The sequence below is a fragment of the Agelaius tricolor genome, unplaced genomic scaffold, assembly GCF_023055355.1.
Source record: "Agelaius tricolor isolate 1412-34295 unplaced genomic scaffold, bAgeTri1.0.p SCAF_5, whole genome shotgun sequence".
Taxonomy (NCBI): Eukaryota; Metazoa; Chordata; class Aves; order Passeriformes; family Icteridae; genus Agelaius; species Agelaius tricolor.
This window is the reverse complement of record NW_027269265.1, coordinates 36,396,530-36,418,109: the sequence shown is the minus strand read 5'-3', so window position 1 is coordinate 36,418,109 and position 21,580 is coordinate 36,396,530. Positions and strand designations below refer to the sequence as shown.

At 36.2% G+C, this 21,580-nt stretch overlaps 1 protein-coding gene across 3 annotated transcripts in view; it reads right to left on the bottom strand.

Annotated features, from left to right (window-relative positions):
- Positions 1 to 1,977: 1,977 nt before the first annotated feature.
- The window catches only part of TTBK2 (tau tubulin kinase 2), an 80,272-nt gene continuing 60,669 nt past the window's right edge, over positions 1,978 to 21,580 (bottom strand). For 2 of the 3 annotated variants that reach the window (XM_071427284.1, XM_071427283.1), the window contains 3 exons: positions 20,545 to 20,793; positions 10,567 to 11,828; positions 1,978 to 9,571 (listed from right to left, as the gene is read on the bottom strand). In XM_071427284.1, the coding sequence (XP_071283385.1) occupies positions 9,103 to 9,571; positions 10,567 to 11,828; positions 20,545 to 20,793 (1,980 nt within the window). In that variant the 3' untranslated portion in view covers positions 1,978 to 9,102. The remainder of the gene's footprint in view (positions 9,572 to 10,566; positions 11,829 to 20,544; positions 20,794 to 21,580) is intronic. The other variant, XM_071427285.1, reaches the window with a different exon arrangement.

Genomic DNA, 21,580 nt, shown 5'->3' with positions numbered 1-21,580 from the left:
TGTTCATTGGGATTAATACCTTGAAGAAGAGAAAGTTCTTTTTTCCAGGTTTACCTTAACAAAAGAAGATCATATGGGTGACAGCTATTAAGAAATTGCTGAATTTAAGAATGGCAAAGAATCCTTCTATGGATTTTTGTTTTTATGTTGTTAAAAGCTTTCCAAATTAACTTGTTGGAAGCATTATTTCTCCTGCATCAGTACAGATGGGCTCTCTTGAGCAGGATTTTCTGTATTTTGTTTTCATGGACACAGAAGGTAATTCATGCTACCACGGTATTCCAGGTAGATTTGGAAATGTGATCTACCTGGTCCTTCTGGGCAGCAGTTTGAGCTTGTCCAGGTTGCAACTGGCAGTTCTAACCTGTCTTTCTCTTGATGTTTCAATTCTTTTTGCAACTGTTAATTCTTGAATTTCACGTACTTCTTGGGAGAGGTGACTTGTGTCCGCTTTCTCGTGTTCCAGTACTGATTTACGTGAGAAGCAGCTACAATGCAAGTAGAGAAGTGCAGCAAGATCCTGTGAGCAGAAGGGGTAGATTGGATCTCCTGTATGAAGGAAGACAAGCCAGGCAATGCTAAAAGACACTGTGATGGTCAGAGAACAACCAGACCTCACATCAGTGTACCACAGCATGTTTGTTCTGATCTTGCTTCTTTCCCTGTGTGTCAGTTGTACTGCTAAAATATACTGGAGCCAGATCAAAGTCACTCTTCCACTTCTGAGACATTCTAGATTTACATCTTTTAAATAGAGAAGGAAACTGAGCTACCTCTCATCACTACAGAGTGGGCAAAATTGTCATTCTCATCTTCAAATTAATACAGTTGGTTGCTATTTCTTTACATAGCCTTTCTGTGATCACATGCACCATCCAGAAGCCATGCCATTAAGTTTCTGACTGCTCTTAACAGAAGGTGAAACAATTTTCTTGGACTGTTACTGAGTAAATGAATTCCCAGTTTGTTTCCTGTGAAGCTATCCAGGCTATTTGTGTAAATGACAAGAGCTAATAACCTGGTCATGAAGCTTAAATGAAAATACTGCCAATTATTTGAACAAAGGCAGAGCTGGCTTTAAATTTCCCCGAATGCATGGCATAACAGTGGTAATATTGAGAAAGAGATCCAGGGAATTCTCTCAAATTCTTCTGGACTTCCCTAAAAAGCTTGTCCTGCTGTGCAAAGTGCAGACTATTTTCTGGTAGCATAGGACTAAGACATTCAGGCACAAACCACAAATATAAATTGTGATGATTTTACACTCTACTTATGCTTAGTGTTACTAGAAAGATAAATAAAAGGGTCTTGGAGGAAACTAGAGCAACTGGTAGCTAAACACTGCATTTCCCCCATAGCACTCAGATTCAGTAACAACTTCCGTTCATTCATTTCTCTGCTATCTGCTGCTTAAGTTTATTGTACAGAGGGAGACAAGTCCCCTCAAGAGACTGTAAAAGCCTAGTGACTACATCCAGACAGCTGATTATCCCCAAAAGAGGTCAATTATAGTGACCTCTGACTAAATAAAAAAATACAGTTTTGAAGGGAAAAATGCCATCAGCAGCTGGCTTTTCAGGACCAACCTATTGTTACTAAAATTGACCTGATCTGGCTGTGCCAATCAGTTATTGTTTAGATGAACACAGACAGAAGGGATAAGAACAAATAGAAAGTCAGGTTTCTGAGGTGGCCTATTTGGATTTTTCTGTAGTTATTAATATACAGCACATGAACCTACTAAATCAGTTAAACTTCCATTGATTCAATCATTTAAATTTGCAATATGAACATTTGATTCATGCTGTAGTAGTACCAACACACACTTGTTTTTACTTTTTTGAAACAGAGAAAAAAAATCACTACTGAAGCACTTTATCCATTTAAATTACAGGGTTACAGTAGTAAAAAACACTGAAAAATATTTCAGCTAAAGCTTTCTAAGTTAATGAATCATTATACAAACACAATCAAGAATTGAAGTTTTGCATGCTGAATGAATATTTTATTTAGAACCAGTTTATAAAAATAAAATACAAAATAATTTGAAAACAAAACTTAAACATTGTACAAAGCCTTGATATGGTACAAATGAGAAAATAAATAATTACAACTTTATGTACAAATGACCATGACAAGGGCATTAACTCTTTATGCTCTTGGGTGCCTGAGCAAACTTAAATGAAAAGAATGGCTTAGAGGATTTCCAAGGAGGGGAAGAGAATTGCAATTACTGAGTAAGAGAATTTGAAGGACTCAACGTTTGTCTTCCTCAATGGTAAAAAACAATCTCAGAACTACTTTCCACTTAATTTAATCACACTGCAGACTTTACTATTGAGTACTTGATTTCTTATGGGGTTTACAACATTGTATTTTTAATTAATACACAGATTTAATTTTTTGTGGTATTGCCCAGGGATTTTAGATTAGCAGCCATTGGTTGGCCACTTCAAAAAGTCAGTACTTGTCTGAAGGCATTGCTGGTGATTTCCTTAATTTACTGGTTTGGATGTTCATAGGAAAGCATTTGAAAATTGGCATCTGTTAACACAAGCACTGCAACTTGAGTCTGGGCTGACTCTATAGAAAAGAAAGTTAAAAGCTGGGGAAGAATTTTCGATCTTGCTTCCTAGCCAATGAAAGTAAAGAGGATGCAGAGAAGGCTGCTTGGCAACAAATCCAGATCTCCAGTCAGAAGAAAAATATGTGAAATTGTGAAAAAAATCCTACTTCACTTTGCATCAAACCTTTATGACCATGCCTGCCATGCAGCAGATACTGGTTTAAAAGGATTTGAAGCCAGGCAGGCCAAATTAATTACATTGCATCTTTTGGAGCAAGTTGTTCTGCTGTTACCATAGGCCCTTTACATAAAAGGTCAAAGATCAAGTGATCTCAAAACAAACATCAAATTCCAGCTGAATTCCTATAGACATTTGTGGATGATGGGGGCCTCACATGAGTAGCCCATTTCAGATACTGTTTTAAAAGAAACCACATTGTACTCTTGGCCAAAGCTGGCTCTCAACAGTAATTCTGACAGAAAAGGAGAGATCCAGAAGCATGTCATGTAATAATAATAATAACAACAATAAGAAAATTAGTATTTTCCAATTTAAAATACAGCAACAGCAAATTTGATATTCATAGAGTGAGTTTATCTTTTCAGTTCCTAATCAGGGGAAAGAGCCTCAACAAAACAGGACCCTATACTGATTTTAATGAAGCTGCACCTGCACAAGAACAGCAAGAACTCCCACGGGTCCAACCTCTTCATGTAGAAGAGAAACAGGAGCATAGCATTTGGGTTTGTCATTATCATTGTTGAGAGAGAATGTGTTATCATCAATGGAGAGTAAAATCAGCCCAACCTGTTCAAACCTGGATGGCAAGAGTCATTGCAAAGTTAATACATCAGTCTTTGAAACAATGGACTCCTGTACATTTTTCCTTAAAAAACCCAACCAAACAAAAACCCCTCCTTAAAGATATTTAAAAGTCTGGTTATTTAAACCATATGAAAATGAGTGATAAAAGCTTTTTGGCATTTGACAATATCATAAGATAATTCCTGATAATTATTATATAATCCAAGCTGATTTTATATAATTTCTCTTTCACGAATATTATGTGTAGGGAAAAGGAACACTGGCTTCAAGCAGACAGGTGAGGTATTCTTATGTGATGTGCATGTTTATGCAATTTGATTAGCTAAAAAATGTATGACCTATGCCCTGTGTATTGCATATAGCCAAAACACTGAACCTCACTTCCTTTTACCAGCATTTCTGGTAACCAAAAATGCTACTAAATTACAACCAAAGACATTTGAGCCAAAAGCAAAACAGCAAACAAACCCAATCAGCTCACTGCTTACTTGATTAGCTAAAAGAAGTTGAATAAAAATATTATGTCCTGTTCTATAAATTTCAGAAAGAGGAATCATAGAACCATCAAGGTTGGAAAACACTGCCAAGATCGAAGTTCAACTGCTAACCTAGCACTGCCATGTTCACCATCCAACAAGCAGCCAAAGCTTTCACCAGCTGAAGAGAGGACTCATGGATAAAAGTCAAGGCCTTTATCCAGCCAAGAGTTCTCTGACCATTCCTAAAAGTGGAAAAGCATACAGAGAATGCACAACAGGAATCTTGGTGTTAACCTAAGCAGACCCTGACTCACTGAGAACGACAAGACAGACATGGCTCTTGTCCCCTCACAGCATCAGTCCTGCATGAAAAGAATTCATGTATTATAGGCCTGTCATGAGAAAGAGTTTGACTTTGAGCTCTCTTTTATTCTCCTATTCATTTCCAGAAGACTAATATCTAATTTAAGATATATATAAAAATTGGAGGCACATATAATTTATTTTCCATTAGACCCTTTTAAGAAATTGGAATAATTACATTCTTCTTACCAGAATTTGTGCCTCTAAGTGTTCCATAAAAATGTTCAATTCATTACAGAAAAAATCTGTTTACAGGAAAAAGACTGTACTGTAAATCTGGCTTTATCTACATTCTCATCAAAGAGAAAAAGAAAAAAAAAATTAGAAGCATTACAGTCAACCATTGCATAAGTATTACTGCAATAAGAAGGACTTACAGGAGTTTTGCCCAAGTAGGACTATAGGATGAGACCTTGTAATATGAAAAAGACACAAAATCAGAATTAGGGCATAGGGACATTGCAGTAGATGAAAAGGAGACCAGAGTAAATCAAAGCAAAACAGGCCTTGGCTCACTCCGGCAAATGAATTCCAGTGAACAGGATGGAATAGCTGAGACTCTTCCTATCTATATGTATATACACACATATGTATGTATGTATATATATATTTCTATATAATATACAGTATCTATATAAGTGTATATGAAGATACACTTAGGTACAAATGTGTATTTATATATATATATATATAAATATATATATAATCAAAATTGTGTGTTTTCCCAGCAATAGTTATTACCATAATACTACAAATTGTAGATGATAGAGCTCCAGCAAGTCTTTTTCAGATGAAAAATATTTCAAGCTATTTTTAAATATATAGGATCAAATCCTTTCTTATACATCAAGACTGTTTAGTGAGGTATGCAAGAAAGCTTGATCTCAAACATGCAGACTTCAAAGTAAGAATATGTCCAGATTTCCCAAGACAGGATGTGGCTGGTGGCTGTAATGAATGCCTTGTGTCACTCTGCAGAGCTTTGCCTCCTGTATAATTACATATAACTAGCAGTTAAGACCTCATCTTGCTCCTGCCTTTGAGCAGTGGCATTTTCTATGCTTATTGATCCTGCTCAAGCAGTAGATAGGGCTTAGCATCATACAACTTGCCAATGTTGCTCTACCATATCACACTTTCTATTATTCTAGCAGGGTTTTACCTAAGTAGTAATTGGCATTTGTAATTAATAAAGAGGTTAACTAATATTGATTTTTGAGATTGTAACTTACCATGCAATATTGTAGCACAAAAGTCTGTGTGAAGTGTTTGGTGATTTCAAGTTCTATTTTAGTTTAAAGGCTTCATGCCTCAGTTTCTCTAAAAAATGCTCCAAAGTGCTGGCCACAACACAGAATACACCATAAAGAGGAATTGAGCATGCAGCATCTGCACCTGCTACATGTCATGGCTCCATTGCACTGCTCACCAAAGAAAGGGAGAAGACAAAGCAACAGCTCCTTGAATTTTATTATTTCCCAGCTAATATTCCTATATAAACTGCTGTGTGCTATGCAGAGTAATGGCAGCCATTTTGTACAATGGAGAAAAATCTTCCCCGTCCCTGAAAATGTGTTGCAGATAACCTGCCATAAACTATTCACACACACTCTGCACAAGGGTCACACACATGTACATTGGTGGTTTTCTGCAGAGCCATATCCACATTCAAATACTGAAGCTTACAGAGTCCTTAATGATTATATAGGCCCTCTAGAAATATAAAGCTAACATTTATGTATGAGTTGATCAATTGACCATTACTTAATAGCATTAACTGATTGCTATGTTAGACTACAGTAAGCATTTCTGTAAACTTTTGGGAGAAGGGTATCAAGCAACAAAAAATTCAAGAAGAGCAGGTAGTTCAAGCTAAGTTATTCACAATTGCTCCTCCATTCACATCTTCATTATTTTCTCCTTAGATCCTGTTAAATCTACAGCAAAAAAGCAACTGGGGGTATACAGTCCTTCTACCTTTTCCTCACCAAAAGAAGCCTGTGTCACCAATAATAACTGATTTCTCTTTTTCTTTTTGGCATAGTTTACTATTTTTATATTGGCAAGTAGTTCAAGTACGAGTGAATTTCTACAGCATTGGTTTATTTTACATAGTAATGTTAAACAATGGACAAGCCTGTACTTTGAAGACAACATAACAGAGGTATTATGTGCTTTCTCACCTGTAGAGCAGTTACCATTTCTGGATGTTGTTACACTAGAGAAAAAATATAAACACCTCAACTTCAGCATTTTCAGGCAAGGATGCAAAAAGTTAGTACTTATGAAAACTGACAATGTAACATAGGAATAAACTTACATGATGATAATAAATGCTTTTCAGAAATAAGGAAAAATAATCATATGCTGCCACACCACCTTAACAAATAATTCCAGCAAGTGCCCAGGACAAAAACATCACAATGTGACCAAATTCTTTTTTATGGTATACCATAAGGAAACATGTAGAAAACAGGAAGGAAAAAATGGAATTTGTTGTTGTCACATTCAACCATTAGGTATTCATAGACTGTCACTGTTCCTATATGACAAGTATTCACAATTTAGAACTCACATAATGAAATAAAAATGAGCAAGACCTATTTGTAATAAAAAACAAAAATACCTTTTGAGTCTTTGTTCTTGTTCCATATGCAAATGTGCACATGAAATTAGAAATAAAAAAAAAAAAACAAGCTGCAACACAAAACATTGGCTGGTTGAGAAATCAGCAGTCCTTCAATTTTGTACCAAGGTATAAAGGCTATTAGAATTTGTGCATTCCAGATTTTTTTGGCAGGGGTGCAGGGGAGAATAGAAGAGGTAAGTATACAGGAGCTAACAGAAAGGGAACTGTACTATTTGTAGTCCATAAATTACAAATGAAAAATGAGAAAGAATGAGTTTATATAAGCATATACATATATGTATATATAAATATTTATATTATATAATTTACCATGAGGACATGCAATTATTGGTATAGCACCTATTATACATTATAATACAAAGGAATAGGACTTTGCAATGGTACAGTTTCTTCAGAAAAAGCAGGTATACCCTACCTATTGCATTCATCTGTAGTGCTTGAAACCTGAATGAAATTAAGGTTCCACACTGTGCTACATTACATATGGGAAACAATATACATAATAAGAAAAGGAAAAAATCAACATAGTCTGACAAAGCAAGTGAAATTCAGTGCAGCTCTAGGGCAGCTTTAATGCAGCATTAGAATGTGTTAGCTCAGAGACAAAATATTCCCTTTTAAATCCAAAAATATTCATTTGGCAGAGGTTAAATAAAAAAACACAGATGCTGGCTGGAGAGGCATATGACTACAGCAAGCAGATCAGTAATTGACAAGTCTCCTATGCTTCCAGAGTCCCCACAACAGGAATCATTAGGGAGGAGAGCTGGCTGCATCTTTCTCAGGCTTGTGTTCTTGTCTGTCCGTATTCTGACCCACTATGCTTTTATGAACATAGCAAAAGGTGCCACACCTTTCATTCCCTACAGGGTTCCTGCAGAGCACAAGATGTTATTGAGTAACTACCTAATAAAACTGGAGGAATTAAACACCATGGACTTTACTGAGAGTCCACAAAGCTTCTCTATCAAAAAGACATTTGGGAAACTGAATTACAATAATCCGATATGAAAATATCTCAGATTTCTTTCTGTATATTTTGCTTTGATGATTCTTACCCAGATTTTGTAAGGGTGTTAAGTGTATTTCCATCACCCCTAACCTATCACGTTCCTAAAGTAGACAATTTCCTCATCTCTGTTTCATCTTTCATAATTTTAGAAAACAAATGACCAAAAAACCAAAACTTGATTGGTCATCATCTCTACATTACAAGATCTGTGGTTAAAGTGATCCATAAATAATGGGGAAAAAAGTCAGCAATAACAAAGGCTCTTTTTGCATTTGAATTAAGGGGGTAAAGAAAGGTTCTTAATTTCTAACTTATATTGCATTTTACTGTAAATCTACAATATCCAGTGAAGGGCATATATCTACTCCTTTCTCTTATTTCCTAGGAGGAAATGCTTTTCCAAATCCTATCAAATGTGGTTTGAAAAACCCCACTATGACTCCCAAAAAACTGTATGATATAGAACTGAAAACCAGCTTCTTGGATCCTAATTACTGCTAAGCAAATCTCTAAATGATATTGGTACAAAAACATCTTGTCAAATATTGATTTCTTAAATTTCATCAGTGTCAAGAAGAGGTAAGGTATATGATACTTAGGTAAGAAATCTGTGCCATAATAGGGGACAAAATAAGCACTCAGTGACTCAGAGGTGAGTGCAGCTCAAAATGGAAGAAATTTATAAGGCAGAAATATCATCTTCTAAAGTGTGTGCTTTTTTAAAACTACAAAGAAATGCTTGAGCAGTACTTATCTCCCAAGTAGCGACATCATTTTGGGAATGACTGTTTCAGGCTTTCTTACATACTCCTCGAGTATGCAAGGCCTTAAATAATTAGGCCCAATCTTCTAACTAGGGAAACTAAACAGATCGAGATTAATACCATTTTAAAACACTCACCTTCAAGATACTTTTTCACTCTAAATACATTGCACCTCTTTGACTACCCAGCCATTCTTACCCTGGCCTCTACTTCCCATTTCGTGGATCTGCTTGCTGCCTGCTCTAAGGCAAAGCCTGGCCACTTATTTACACAGAATGCTTTCTCATGAATAGTTTACAATGGCTACTTTCTTTAAAATGTGCAGATTCAACACCTTTTTTTAATATACTTTTTTTTTTGATTATTTTTTTAAATACACAGTACACAGACACAACATGCATCAGATTTAGGAGGAGATTTTATACCTGTCAAGACCCAGTTCCTATCTGCTAAGCTTAGTAGTTGATTTGCTCTTTCCTGTGGAAGTCTTAGTGTTAGGGGAATGGTGGAAAGAACTGCCAGATCCTTTCAGACCATTCTTGCTCGTTTTGTTGCAGCAGTGCTCTTGTTGGCAGGACCTCCTAGAAGATGAAGAGCCTGAATGGCTAGGAGGTGATTTACTCCTCCCAAAATGTGGGGATGAACTCCTCTGATCATGATGGGATCTCCCAGCCCGGGACGGAGAAGAACTGGCAGTACGGGGTAAAGAAGAGCTCCTAGGGGAGGCACTGGGACTGCGGCGGGGGATGACAGGGCTCTTGGGTGGCGTTTTTGGACTATGAGGAGATCCTGGACTCTTACACTGGGTAGAACTCCTTGGTCTTTGAGATCCATTCTGCAGGATTTGAGCCAGACGAGAGATAAGATCTGAGTCCGAGCTGCTACTGCCTAGGACTCTGTATCTGCGCAACCTTAAGAAGAAACGAAGAAAGATTATTTCTATTTCCATCTATTCACTAAAATTCAAATAGAAACTCCATATCACTAGAAACTAAGGAGGCGGTTGCATTGCTGAACAGATATCTGGAGCTCAACTTTCCTGTTAGGTAGAGGTGTTTGGATCTAGGCTTTGGCTTCTGTGTTGTTCAGTTCAACACAGTATTTATATTTATATAAACTCACTCCCAGAAATAGCCTCATTGTTTACAGGATAACGGGAATTTCCTGGTGGTGTTTGAAGAAGTGCACTGAAGAGCAGTGCTTATTGCCATTTCAGAGGGGTACATCCATTCCTGCACACCATAAGTGCACTCCCATACACAATTTTAAGGGATGACAAGGCCCAGTGCAGCTTCCTTCAAAGGATTTTGCACTACTGTATCAAAATTATCCTTATCTTGGGAATGTAGACAGAAAAAACTAGAATGTGGTTGTCTGCATATAGACGTGGCAAACGAGAGGCCTTCTAAAATTCACTCTGCCCTACTTTAATTAGTTGGTTTACTTAGACATGATCTGACCATAGCTAATTGACTTAATGGTGATGCTGGAATCTCCAAATATTTACAATATCTACATTAAGAACAGATTAATTTTCAAGGGAGCTGAATACAGCAGCTCCTAAAAATTTTTATGGGTTTGTAAATAACCAGCAGTTCTGGAAAAGTAACCCCACTTTAACAAAATGTGTAAAAATTTAGTTATAGATTGTCACGTTTCAAAATATTGAATGCACATCTATTAATGTATTAGCTTTAACAGTGAACCAGGCTCATTTTGTGTATCAGCTTCTCCTCATTCATTCTCCAACAGTGTAAGCTTTCTCAGAGAATTGAAGCCTAGCCTAGCATTTTTTTTTAATTAGAGACTGGAACTCCTACAGGATTACATCCTGCACAGTAACTGCAGTCTAGCTCCTGAAAATCTATTTCAACCTGAAAATCTATTTCTATTTTCTCTGCATTACCTAGCTTCTACCCCAGGTCTAGTAGGCGGTTTTCCTGGTGGTGGCCGAGGAAAGAACTGAGCTGAACTTGAACTGGTAACTTGATCAGAGGTTGCCCAAGACACTGGTCTTGGAATCTTGCTTTTTCTGGACTGAGGGCTGCTTGGAGATAAAGAGCTATCTTCATTCTGCTTGCTGAAATGAGAGTCCAATGTCAATTTAGAAAACGAAGCTAAGACATCATCCTCAGAAAACGGTACTGGAGCAGCAGCCATTTTTTCCTCCAGTGACTTATCAGAGGCACTTGAGAGGTCACCAAGGAAAGATTTGAGCTGTCTCTTTTCCATAAGTAATTTGACCAAGTCTGTCTGATGGGCCTTTTTTAGAAGAAGCTTTTCCTTTGCAGAAACAGAAGAGGAATCTGACATTGAGTCTATCTCTTGTGCTAAAACTGGGATTCGACTCTGCCTGAATACAAAAGAAGATTTAACGGAGTCCTTCTTAGATCGATAAGAATTCTCATTTTCTGAAATGCAATGGAATAACTCTCCATTTCTGGGAGCATTTTTCTCTTTTTTATTCTCCTGCTGCAAAATAGTAGTAAGGGCCACTTGGTGGCATTTCAGGTCTTGGCTATGGACTTCCTCCTTATCAGAATGAAAACCATTTTCCTGAATGGTTGCTATTTTGCTTCCCTGTCTATTAACATGTGCATTATTCAGTCTTGAGGGAGACAATTCTGATGTTTTAGGTGCTATTGACTTCAGAACCTCATCTTGATTTGGCACCAAACAGACAGGCCTTGACTTTGATTCTTGAGCTGCTTCAGTATTTGTTAGAGGTTCTTCCTCTGCAGATTTTGAGTTTCCTGGCAAAGAAGAATTCTGTTCTTTGCTTAGCATTTCAATGCCATCCTCAGAAACCAGTGGGAGCCCTTCTTCCTCAGCCTCCTCCACAGGAATATTTCCAAGCTCTTTCTCTTCCTGTATCCCATTGTGTTCAGGTAGGTCCTTTTGGACACAATCCAGGACAGATTCTTTGACAAGTCCTCCCCTGTCAAGCACCTCTTGGCTAATATTAAGTACCAAATCTGGTCTGTTCGCACTAGGTGGAAGTGCATCCTCTGTCCCAACCAAACCTGGCAAACTTTCCTTTGGAGAGGAAAGTTCCACGGTATGTTCCACAGACTGACCATCCTGCTCTCTTCTCTCCAGCTGGTGGCCATAGTGAAAGCTCTCTGAAGCAGACTGTGTGGATGCCACTGAAGGTCTGGGTATTGTTATCTGCATTGGAAAATTAAAGAAAAAGGTGAGAAACTCGGGAATGTTATACAAGTAATATCCTTTAAATAGCAGCTTTGGTTCCATGTCTTCAACATACATTATATAATGATTCCTATGAATCACAATGTTCAAATACTACCTAACTTCATAGCGTTCGTGTAGATAATCAGGAAAAAAATAATCTGTTCTCTCAAGACAGAAATACGTATCAGGTAAAAAAACCATGTCAGTGAAAGATGTTGCAATTAGCAAGTATAACCCCCTGGGAATGAGATCCTAACGGGCAGTTTTTGGTTTGGTTTTTTTTATTTTAGTTTGAATACTCCTAGAATAAGTTGTATATAAATGTAAAATTTTTAACAAGTACACAGCAATATTTTTAGACAAATGCAGAAGACAAAGAACACAGTGACATTTAGATTCAGAAATTCCATGCTCTTAATATATTTTTGTCTGGAAAAAGAACTTTTCTGTGTACCCTGTATTAGTTATTGATTTTCCTACTGAAGCTTATGCCCCATTTTAACTAGATAACCTGGTTAGGAGATCTCCTTACCTACGGTGATTAAGACATTCAAAAAGTAAATACTTACATATCTAAATCCCCTACCAGGTCTGATCCAATAGATACACATAAAGCACTCCTAAAATGTGTATATATCATTAAGTCAGATACTCTTTGAAAAACAGTTGGTTATGATGAGTGCTGTCTTTGGCACACAGCATAATTGTTAGAGTATGTGTCCAGGAAATGGGAAACCTGCATTCATATCTCTCCCTACTTGATGGGCATAGACCCACTTCCTATAGTTCCCATCAAAAAGGGAAAAAACCCAAATGGAGTTGTTTCTCACCTTCCCCATTGAAGACAGGCAAAAACTGTTTTTTAATACTCAAGATTTAGGTACTAAATTTTTCTTCTCTGCACAGAGAAGAAAAAATAAAAAACTGGAGGAAAAAAAAACTAAAAACAAAACGATCTATGAAACAGGGGAGCTGTCCCATAGGTTTTCATACAGACATAGGAATTTGCCCAAAGACAACACTGCTCAAGGTAGCCTACATTGAAGGACTTGCTTTCATACAACAGAGGGACTTATTTTGGCCTGTCAGACAAAAATCATCAGCTTGCTTAAAAATTTTGATCTACAATCTGGGTAAAAGTGAGTTCAGGAAATTTTAATGCAATATTATCCTTGGAAGAGGAGGTTCAAATTTTGGAGACCTCACTTGGGCATTTGATGTCCACTGAGCTCTGTCTTGTTTCAATAGTTTGTTTCAGTACCTTGTTCTCCAGGGCTGCAGATGCATCTCAAAAATAAGGATGTGTAAATATTTCCTTTTTCAAACTTTTCACTGGGTGAGCTAATCTAGTTGCCAATCCAAATAACTCAGGATTATAATACCAGAGTTATCTTCAACATATCTGAAGGATGACTTCCCTCAGAACAGAATGATCGGGGTGTCCTCTCAACTTACAGAGATGAGACAACCTTAGGCATTTGCTTTCAGAAGGGTATTTATTTGATAGATTTCCAGAAGAACTGCAACTGCATTTAAATCCTCCTTTGCTCAAATACATTTACATTAAAACTCTCTTTTCCTTGTTACACCTCTTTCATATGTCAATTCTTTGCTAGAAGAAAGCAGCTCTGATATGAAGTTAATTTACATTTTTCAATAGACTTCATATCCTTTGCCACATCTGGAGAGAGAATTTTCTAGTCTTTCCACCACATCTCGGCCACAGAGATTTAACCCTTACATTCAAGAAGGAGGAGATTAGGCTTGTTGAACCACCTACAATCAAATAGGCAGGAGCTCTTTGTGAAAAAGAAACATTGAACAAATGGAGAAAAGAAAAGGATACTGGATGACTAAGAATCAATTAAAGATCTGGTACTACTAAATAATTCAAACTTTCAGAAAAGGCTTTTTGCACACATATATCACTTTCTTGATTTTTATTCACTAACAAACAAAAATTTGTTTTCTTACATGGTCAATAAACCTCTTATTGGTCTTCTCAAAGTACAAGAACTAGATTATATCCCTGTGGGACTTGACACTTCACCTATGTGTTCAAGAAATTTAAATGGGTAGTCATAAATAATCCTCATATTTTTATTTTTTGTGCTGCTAAATACACTCTTATCCTATGAGATCTTTATGATTAATTATGCCAATTATGTAAAACACTGAACATGAGGAACAAAGATTACAATTCATCTAAGTAAAATATGGGGAATACAACTTAAAATCCTACCTAATTTCTTAATTCCTTTCTGTTTCCTCAAATTCACACTTGAACCAAGATGAGAAATTATCCTGCATTTCTTCAGGGAATTTTACGAGAGTGAGTGGGATGTCAAGAAGGAATAAGAACAAAACAACAACATAAACATCCTCTATGGCATCTGATAAACTTTCCTCCTTTTAAACTTTTGACAGGCTGCAATAGTAAGCGATACGCTTGCATGAATGCCTCTGTGTACATATACAGCTAATTGTAGAGGAATAAAATACTGAGTTTAGCTCTGCAAAATTGCTAAATGAAAGACATAAAGGTGTGAATATGGATTATTTTATAGTATCAGCAATAGCTTCTTCATTCCACTCACGATGTCTGATACTTCTGCATGTCAAGGGCTGTCAGGACTTTGGGCCTCTTAGAGACATGGTGTGTAGCTCTGTTTCCTGCTAAACCTTTGATTATTTGGAATTTTTCATATTATTACATCATCATCATTATATTACTGGACATTCTGAAGACACTTCACCTAATCGGTTTACTCTTCAGAACATCTTTGCTATCTTTGTAAACCTTAAAGCTTTTGCATCCAGAAGAATAAACCCCCCACATCTTTTCTATTTTTCACCTATGGTTCCTACAGCCAGTAGGAACAAAATCAATATTAGTACAAGTCTGGAAGTGCAACTCTGATTTGCAAGACCAAAAAATCTCCCTAAATCTTTCCAGTTCACCAGCTTCCTCTTACTTCATGAGCTTTTCTTTACTTACATTACTTTCTATTTCTTCACACAATATTATGCCTCTGCAAAGAAATTTGAACTGCAGGTTGTATGAAAAAGCCAAAGGTATATAATGCACTGTCCTGTAATTTACTGCCAGTGCCATTCTCACACAAGTAAACCACTGCTACACCTCCCATCTTGGGAGACAGCTCACAGCTTCCTGTTCAGAACAGACCCACCTCCCAAAATCCTCCCTACCTACTACTATCACTCCTACTGACTTTCTAGAATGTAATCCTTTGTATCCCTTACATTCCATTCCCAGATTAAGCTCACAGCAGGGAAGTGAAATAATTATATGTTTACTAAAGTATATTGGCTGTTTCTACAACTAGACTAATATGGGGATAAACAGGAGAAACATATGGCTGTAATTCACTGTTATGGAACACTAGACTAAATATTGATACTGAATCCTTATCAATAGTCTCATATATATAGTACTGTAAGCATTGCAGGCATTTGTAGGAACTGCTGGGCCTCAGGACACCACCATTTTTTAGTAAAAACTCACATGTGGCAGGCCCTAATCCTGACTAAAGAGAAGTAACATAGTAAGAGGCACATGTTGCTCTCCACAGCTCTTCAGATATATTATTTCTTCTATGATGTTAATTTTGGCATTGATTTACATGGAGGTTGTGAGAAATGGGAAGAGGATGGAATAAAATGCAGAGCTATAAATGGACAATTTTGGACTGTGGACAAAATTGGACTGTATTTCCAAATTGTCTAATGTGATAGGTAGCTTTTGAGGATAAAGAACATAGAGATCTGCGTGTACAGTCTTTCTCTAAGGCTTATTAGCCATGGTTTAACTTTTGAATTTTTTAAAGAGCTTCACTTTTCAGTTATTCCTACACCACTTACCAGACAAAATTAGACTTTTCTTTTTGTTGTTCTAACATAAAGCTACATCTCCTATACAGGGCAAATACTGATTGCTCTAAAAATAGTAATTTGATTCCTTTTAGAGAATGGCTGTGACTGTTAAAAAGTGACTAATTAATTTGGTAACATGACTAAAACAGGTACTCATTCAATTTGAAACTACTTCTATATATTGCATAAACCAATTGAAGAACATTCTTGAAATTTACTGCTGAAATGGAAAGCAGAAGCACTTACAGACTATTATTTCATAACACTCACATAGTACTCCTTGTGATACTGCTATTAAAATGATCAGTATTTTAGTATTTTTCTTGAGTTTCAAAGAAATGGTTCTTTTTAAAGAAAGCATTGATTTACCTCAATGCACAGTTCAGAGGTGTGATTTTTTTTCCCTGTAATTACAGTTGCACTAGAATCATATCTGATTTTAATAATAGAATACAATTATTTTAAGAAATAAATACATCTAAATTAAAGATTATCTTCTGAATGATACTGTAGACAGTATATAGACTTATCTACAGGCACAATGTTAACTATATTAATTAGATCAATTATAACTTAATTACAGGAGAAACAATCATGAGTCATGATATCCTGAACTGTAACCACCTATTTATTTCAAGATGATTATAGTATGAAGTGTCATCATGGAAACAATTGTTGACCCCAGAGTTAATCAGCTCTCCATGGGAAATCCCACAGACCACTTAGCTTTCCTGAAACATCTTTACTTATTTATGCTAATGAAATTATGATGTTAGAAAAATGTAATAAATCACACATGTTTTGGATAGGATTGGTATTTTAAAAGAATAATTTAAAAAAAAAAGATAACTTCAAGGACAGACAAAACTAACTGCAAGTTGTGATTACAAATTTTGGGAATCATAAAAGCATTGCTGATGCCAGAAACACAAACATGTTAAACAATTATAACTTTTTGTATTTTGGGGCTTTTTTGACTCAATGTATGCAGATGCTATTACCACTGCTCAGTCCAGACCTTCATCACTTTTCTGCTGCTTCTAGTAGAGAAACCTGCAGAAGCAAAATGGCCAAAATGGTTCTGTCACTACAAATGGAAATCTTCTCTACAGCAACACACTATTCAGGAAAAATTAAGTCATTCATGCTGAATGCTTGTCCTCAACTCTTAATTACTTAATTTACAATGTGGAAAGTTTCCATTGGAAGAATTTAACATGCTGTACTTTTAGTTCTTCTTTACACCAAAGGTAGATGAGAAAAAAGTATGCCTGAAGAATTTCCTTAAAACAAAAGACTGCTCTGAAAAGGCAGCATTTAGATTTCTATGTATCAAGCAATTTCCTCTGACACTTGGATAAAAGTAAAAAATAAAAATTTTTACTTGTTTGCATTAGAAAGAGTGTGTAGAAGAAAATTCTTCTAGAAACATCATAATCAATATAAAATCCAGTTGCTTAAAAGAATGTGAGTAAGCCAGGGTAAAATTTATTGAAAAATTAACAGTTATTAACAATTACCCCATCATGAATGAGATGGTAAACATCTGCACATTTTCCCTACTTAACAAAATGAAATCTACTGTGTATCAAACAGTTCTCATAGCTACAAGCTGGACTAACTCCTTGCATTTCTGCCTTGAATGAAACAGGGAAGAACCTAACTTAAACCTCATGCTGACTCCATGTATTTTCCATCAGGATAGGTAACAAGAGGCATAACAATTCTTTAAAATCTGAAATTGGAACCTTTTTTCTACAGACAAACTTAACTTTTCAACTCAGATCAGTATATTATTTCTCATCTTGGATATGAATATGAAAGTGATGGCTTGCATTTCCATAGCTTCTTGTGTGGGAAGATTTCAGAGCATTTTGTAACTAATTATATACCATATAATTACAAAATACTTTTTAAATGTTCCAGTAAGGTAGAAATTTGAGAATTTTAAGAGAGAAAATATTTGTTTAAGTGCCAACTAACTCTAATTGCTTAACCTGAGAGACACAGATTAGTCTTCCCTAACACAATGAATAGCCATAAAATGATAAGATTTAAACTAGTTTCCCTGCACATACCTGATTAAACACACTGAAAAAAGAAACATCTGAATGACAGACAAAACTGGAATCCACCTTTTTTAAGGCCTGTATCATATTATAGAGCAGCCAGTTTAGAAGTATTCTAGATTGCTGCTGTGGCTAAAAGAGGTGTTCAGTATCTTATTGGAGAATTAGAGAAACCAGAGATAAAAATCTGCACCCACTGATTTTGATTGTTTCTTAAGACACAGCTGCACATTTAGCACTATAACTATTTAAGCAGTATCTTCACACACAGCCCTGGCCAGTAGTTGCTGCACTCACATCACCTTTACCATTGACCTCACACAACACCCAATGCAGCTCTCTAAATGAGCAGACAACTCATCTGGTTGGAAAAGAAAGAAAGAAAAATGTTAGGTTTCAAGAGGATTTGCTGTACAATTTGACCATGCTGTAGATGAGAAGGATACTAATAGCACTCCAGACACACTTTTCAGACCCAAGTACAAAGAATTCATCTGTTTTTTTTGAGAGCTATAATGCTGCCACACTCTTTTCTTCATGCTGCAAGTTGAATAACTAAGGAGAGCTGAAGCAAAACACTCCAATTCTCTTTCATAATTTAGGTATGGCAAGACAGGAGTCCTCTATTGAGCAAATATAGACCAACCTACATCTGCACTAGTGTGCAGAGAATATACAGAGATTTCATGACCTCCTCTATCTGATACCGAAGTACAGGAAGATAGGTTAGAGCTCCTGAACCCTCATTTATCAAAAATCTGGAAAGAAAGTCGCTTTGCTTGATTTCAGAAACAAATGTATAATTTCTCATTTTTTAATACATGAAACTAAATTCAACAGTACAGATCCCTGACCTCTGCAATTCATTAGTTATGAATGCTGAACCAAATTGCAGACAGCAGGAAAGACATGAAAATATATTCAGTACCAAATATTTGTAGAGATTAGCATGAGTGACATAAAAAATCTTTTAAATATTTAAAATATGTCAAAAAGAGAAGGACTTGCAAAAGTTTTTGAATTCTTCAGTAAGCCATAAAGCACATGAGGCTTTCATTGTTGGAATGAAGTAAACAATCACGTGCTTGTATTTTCCATAGAAAGTGAAAAACTGATCATTCTTAACACAGTTATGACTTTCAAATCACAGCTCAAAAAGCAACACAGCAGTCAAGCACTTACCAGGTAAAAGGAAAGAGGAAGCTTAATGTTCACTCCACTGAGCAGCAGCACCTGGCACAATGCCAGGTCTTCTTCACATGACAAAGTACATCACTTTGCAGCCCTTATTAATATTGCAGCTGTATTTATTTTTTGGGTACTAAGGAAGCCAGAGAAGATCCTCTGTGCCAACTTGCTTTTTCTGAGCATTGTGGACATTTTACTAAGTTTGCTAATTACATCTGCAATAGATTCTGATTGAAAAACTTAAATCGTAGCTATAGGGACCAAAAAAAAACCCCAAAAAAACCCCAACAACCAGAAATTAAGGTCATCTTGCACCCTAGGATATAAACCAATGCCAAAAAATACTCAAGCTTAACTCCTAATGAGTTATTTTCTCCTAGGTCCCTTTCCCTAATCAGTATGACAGCCATCATGAAGATGTGGTATTTTGGTATCCCATCAAGTTCACAATCATGAACATCGGGGAGCTACTGTTTGTTTTTATACATTAGACGCAGAATTTTTTTTTATATTCAGCCAAAAAACAGTCAGGATTTTGCCTTGTTATCACATACCAATGGTCCTACAAAATTTTGAAAGTAACTAAGCTAAATGAATTACTTTTAATATCAATACTCCTGTTCATTCTTCCCCGAGAAAAGAAAAACTGTAATATAGAACTTTTTGTACTGAAAAATACATTGGAAATGAAAGGCAACACAAAGTATAATCCAAATGAAACATTAATGGTAAAATGATGATGATATGTTAGTCTTATGCATTAATGCTATGTCATACTGCTTTATGCAACAATGCAAACTCACACTACTTAGCAGAGCTCAATATTTTTGTAATACAAAAATTACACTTAACTTCAATAATGACTGCAAGCCTTCATCTTTCATATTGAAATGAAACTGGAAATACAAAACTACAAAAAGTCCCCTTTCTTTAGTGGCATTTTCATTACCTGTGACCCCTGATAATTGCCATCTTTATTTTATATACTGTAAGCAGGGAAAAATTTTATTATTTGCTAATTTCCAAAGAAATAATCTGACTATTTCTAGATCCCTTTTTGTCACATTAAAATCATTTAGGACAGTCAAAATTTTAATATGTGTTCCCAGTTTGAAATTTAGCTACTACTGTGATTATAGGAATCCATTATTCTTAGCTTTAAATTAAGCAAAAAATTTTTTTATCTAGATTTTATAATCCTATCTTTTTTCAAGGGAAAATCTCTGAGGAAGTGAATCTGTCTTTCAGAACATCCAAAGATGCTTTGTGCTCCAGATCTTAACCTGAATAACAGCTCCTAAATATTCCCCTCTTCTAAGTGGGACAGTATTATCTTCGTCACAGAGTATTCCCAACTCTATTCCTGGAAAAGATCCATTCTTACTCCCCAACTTGATTTTTCAAAACATTTTTAGGATGCTGTGTATAGCAGTATGACTAGCTTATGCCAACCACCAGACTGTGCAGAGCAACTGAAAACATTAAACATTACAGATGACTGCTACAACACAGTCATTTCTATGAAGACAAGGCTTATTCACCTGCTCAGGTTGTGCTTTTGAGATGCGAATGACAGGGGGGAGCTTGCTGCCACAGGGAATGACAGGAAGCTGCCTACGGCCAGTTGAGCGGGAGGAAGAGGAGTGGCTCTCAGCTGACTGACTCCTGGGTAAAGCAGCTTCCCTCAGAGGGTTCGAGTGGATGGACAGATAGGCTATAGGGCTCATGGTGCGGAGGATGGGACTTGAAATTCTTGGAGTGGAGAAATGCAGCATATGACATGAGTTGAGCTGTGAGAACAACATGGCGGGGAAGAAAATAAGGTTGAATATATTTTAATAATTCTTATGTTTCACCTATATGCATTCCCTCAAAAACCATATTCACAACTCCCTAAGAGGCTGAAAGGTCATAATTTAAGAGGTGTTTTAAGTCTAATCTTCACATTTTCCATCATCCACTTTCAAAAATCCAGTATCAAAATCAAGAGTAATTATCATTTCTCTAGCTGGACTCTTCATTCACTCAGTCTTAGAATCATAGAATCATTTAGGTTGGAAAATAAAATCAGATTCTTTAAGTCCAACCTCTGCAACCATAATAATTGGTCAGTAACAACCTAGGGGTTGTAGGGCTTTAAATTTAATAAACTAACAGAGTCTGTTTCAAGGACATTGTGTACATCAGTTGACAACTGGCTCGTTGATCATTGATTGATCCTTTCAAAGACTTAGCACATCTGCACAACATCATATCTGTGTTTCTGAGATTACTACATTGATAGCATATACACGCTTTGGAGGCTTTACAGCTGCGCCAATAGCAGCATACATTAAGAACTGCCCCTCATAGAATTAATCAGTAAGGTTAATACTAAACAATTCTGATGAAATTTCCCAAATATGGGACCAAACTAGAAGGCTACACTGGCCTGGAGAATCAAGGAACAATTGCTTCATCTTGAACTACATTAATTAAAGCATTTAGATAAGAGGTAAGAAAAAAGAATAGGAACTGTAAACTCTTCCAAACTATTAATTTTAGACAAAGTACATTTTTAAATTGCTTATTGATGAT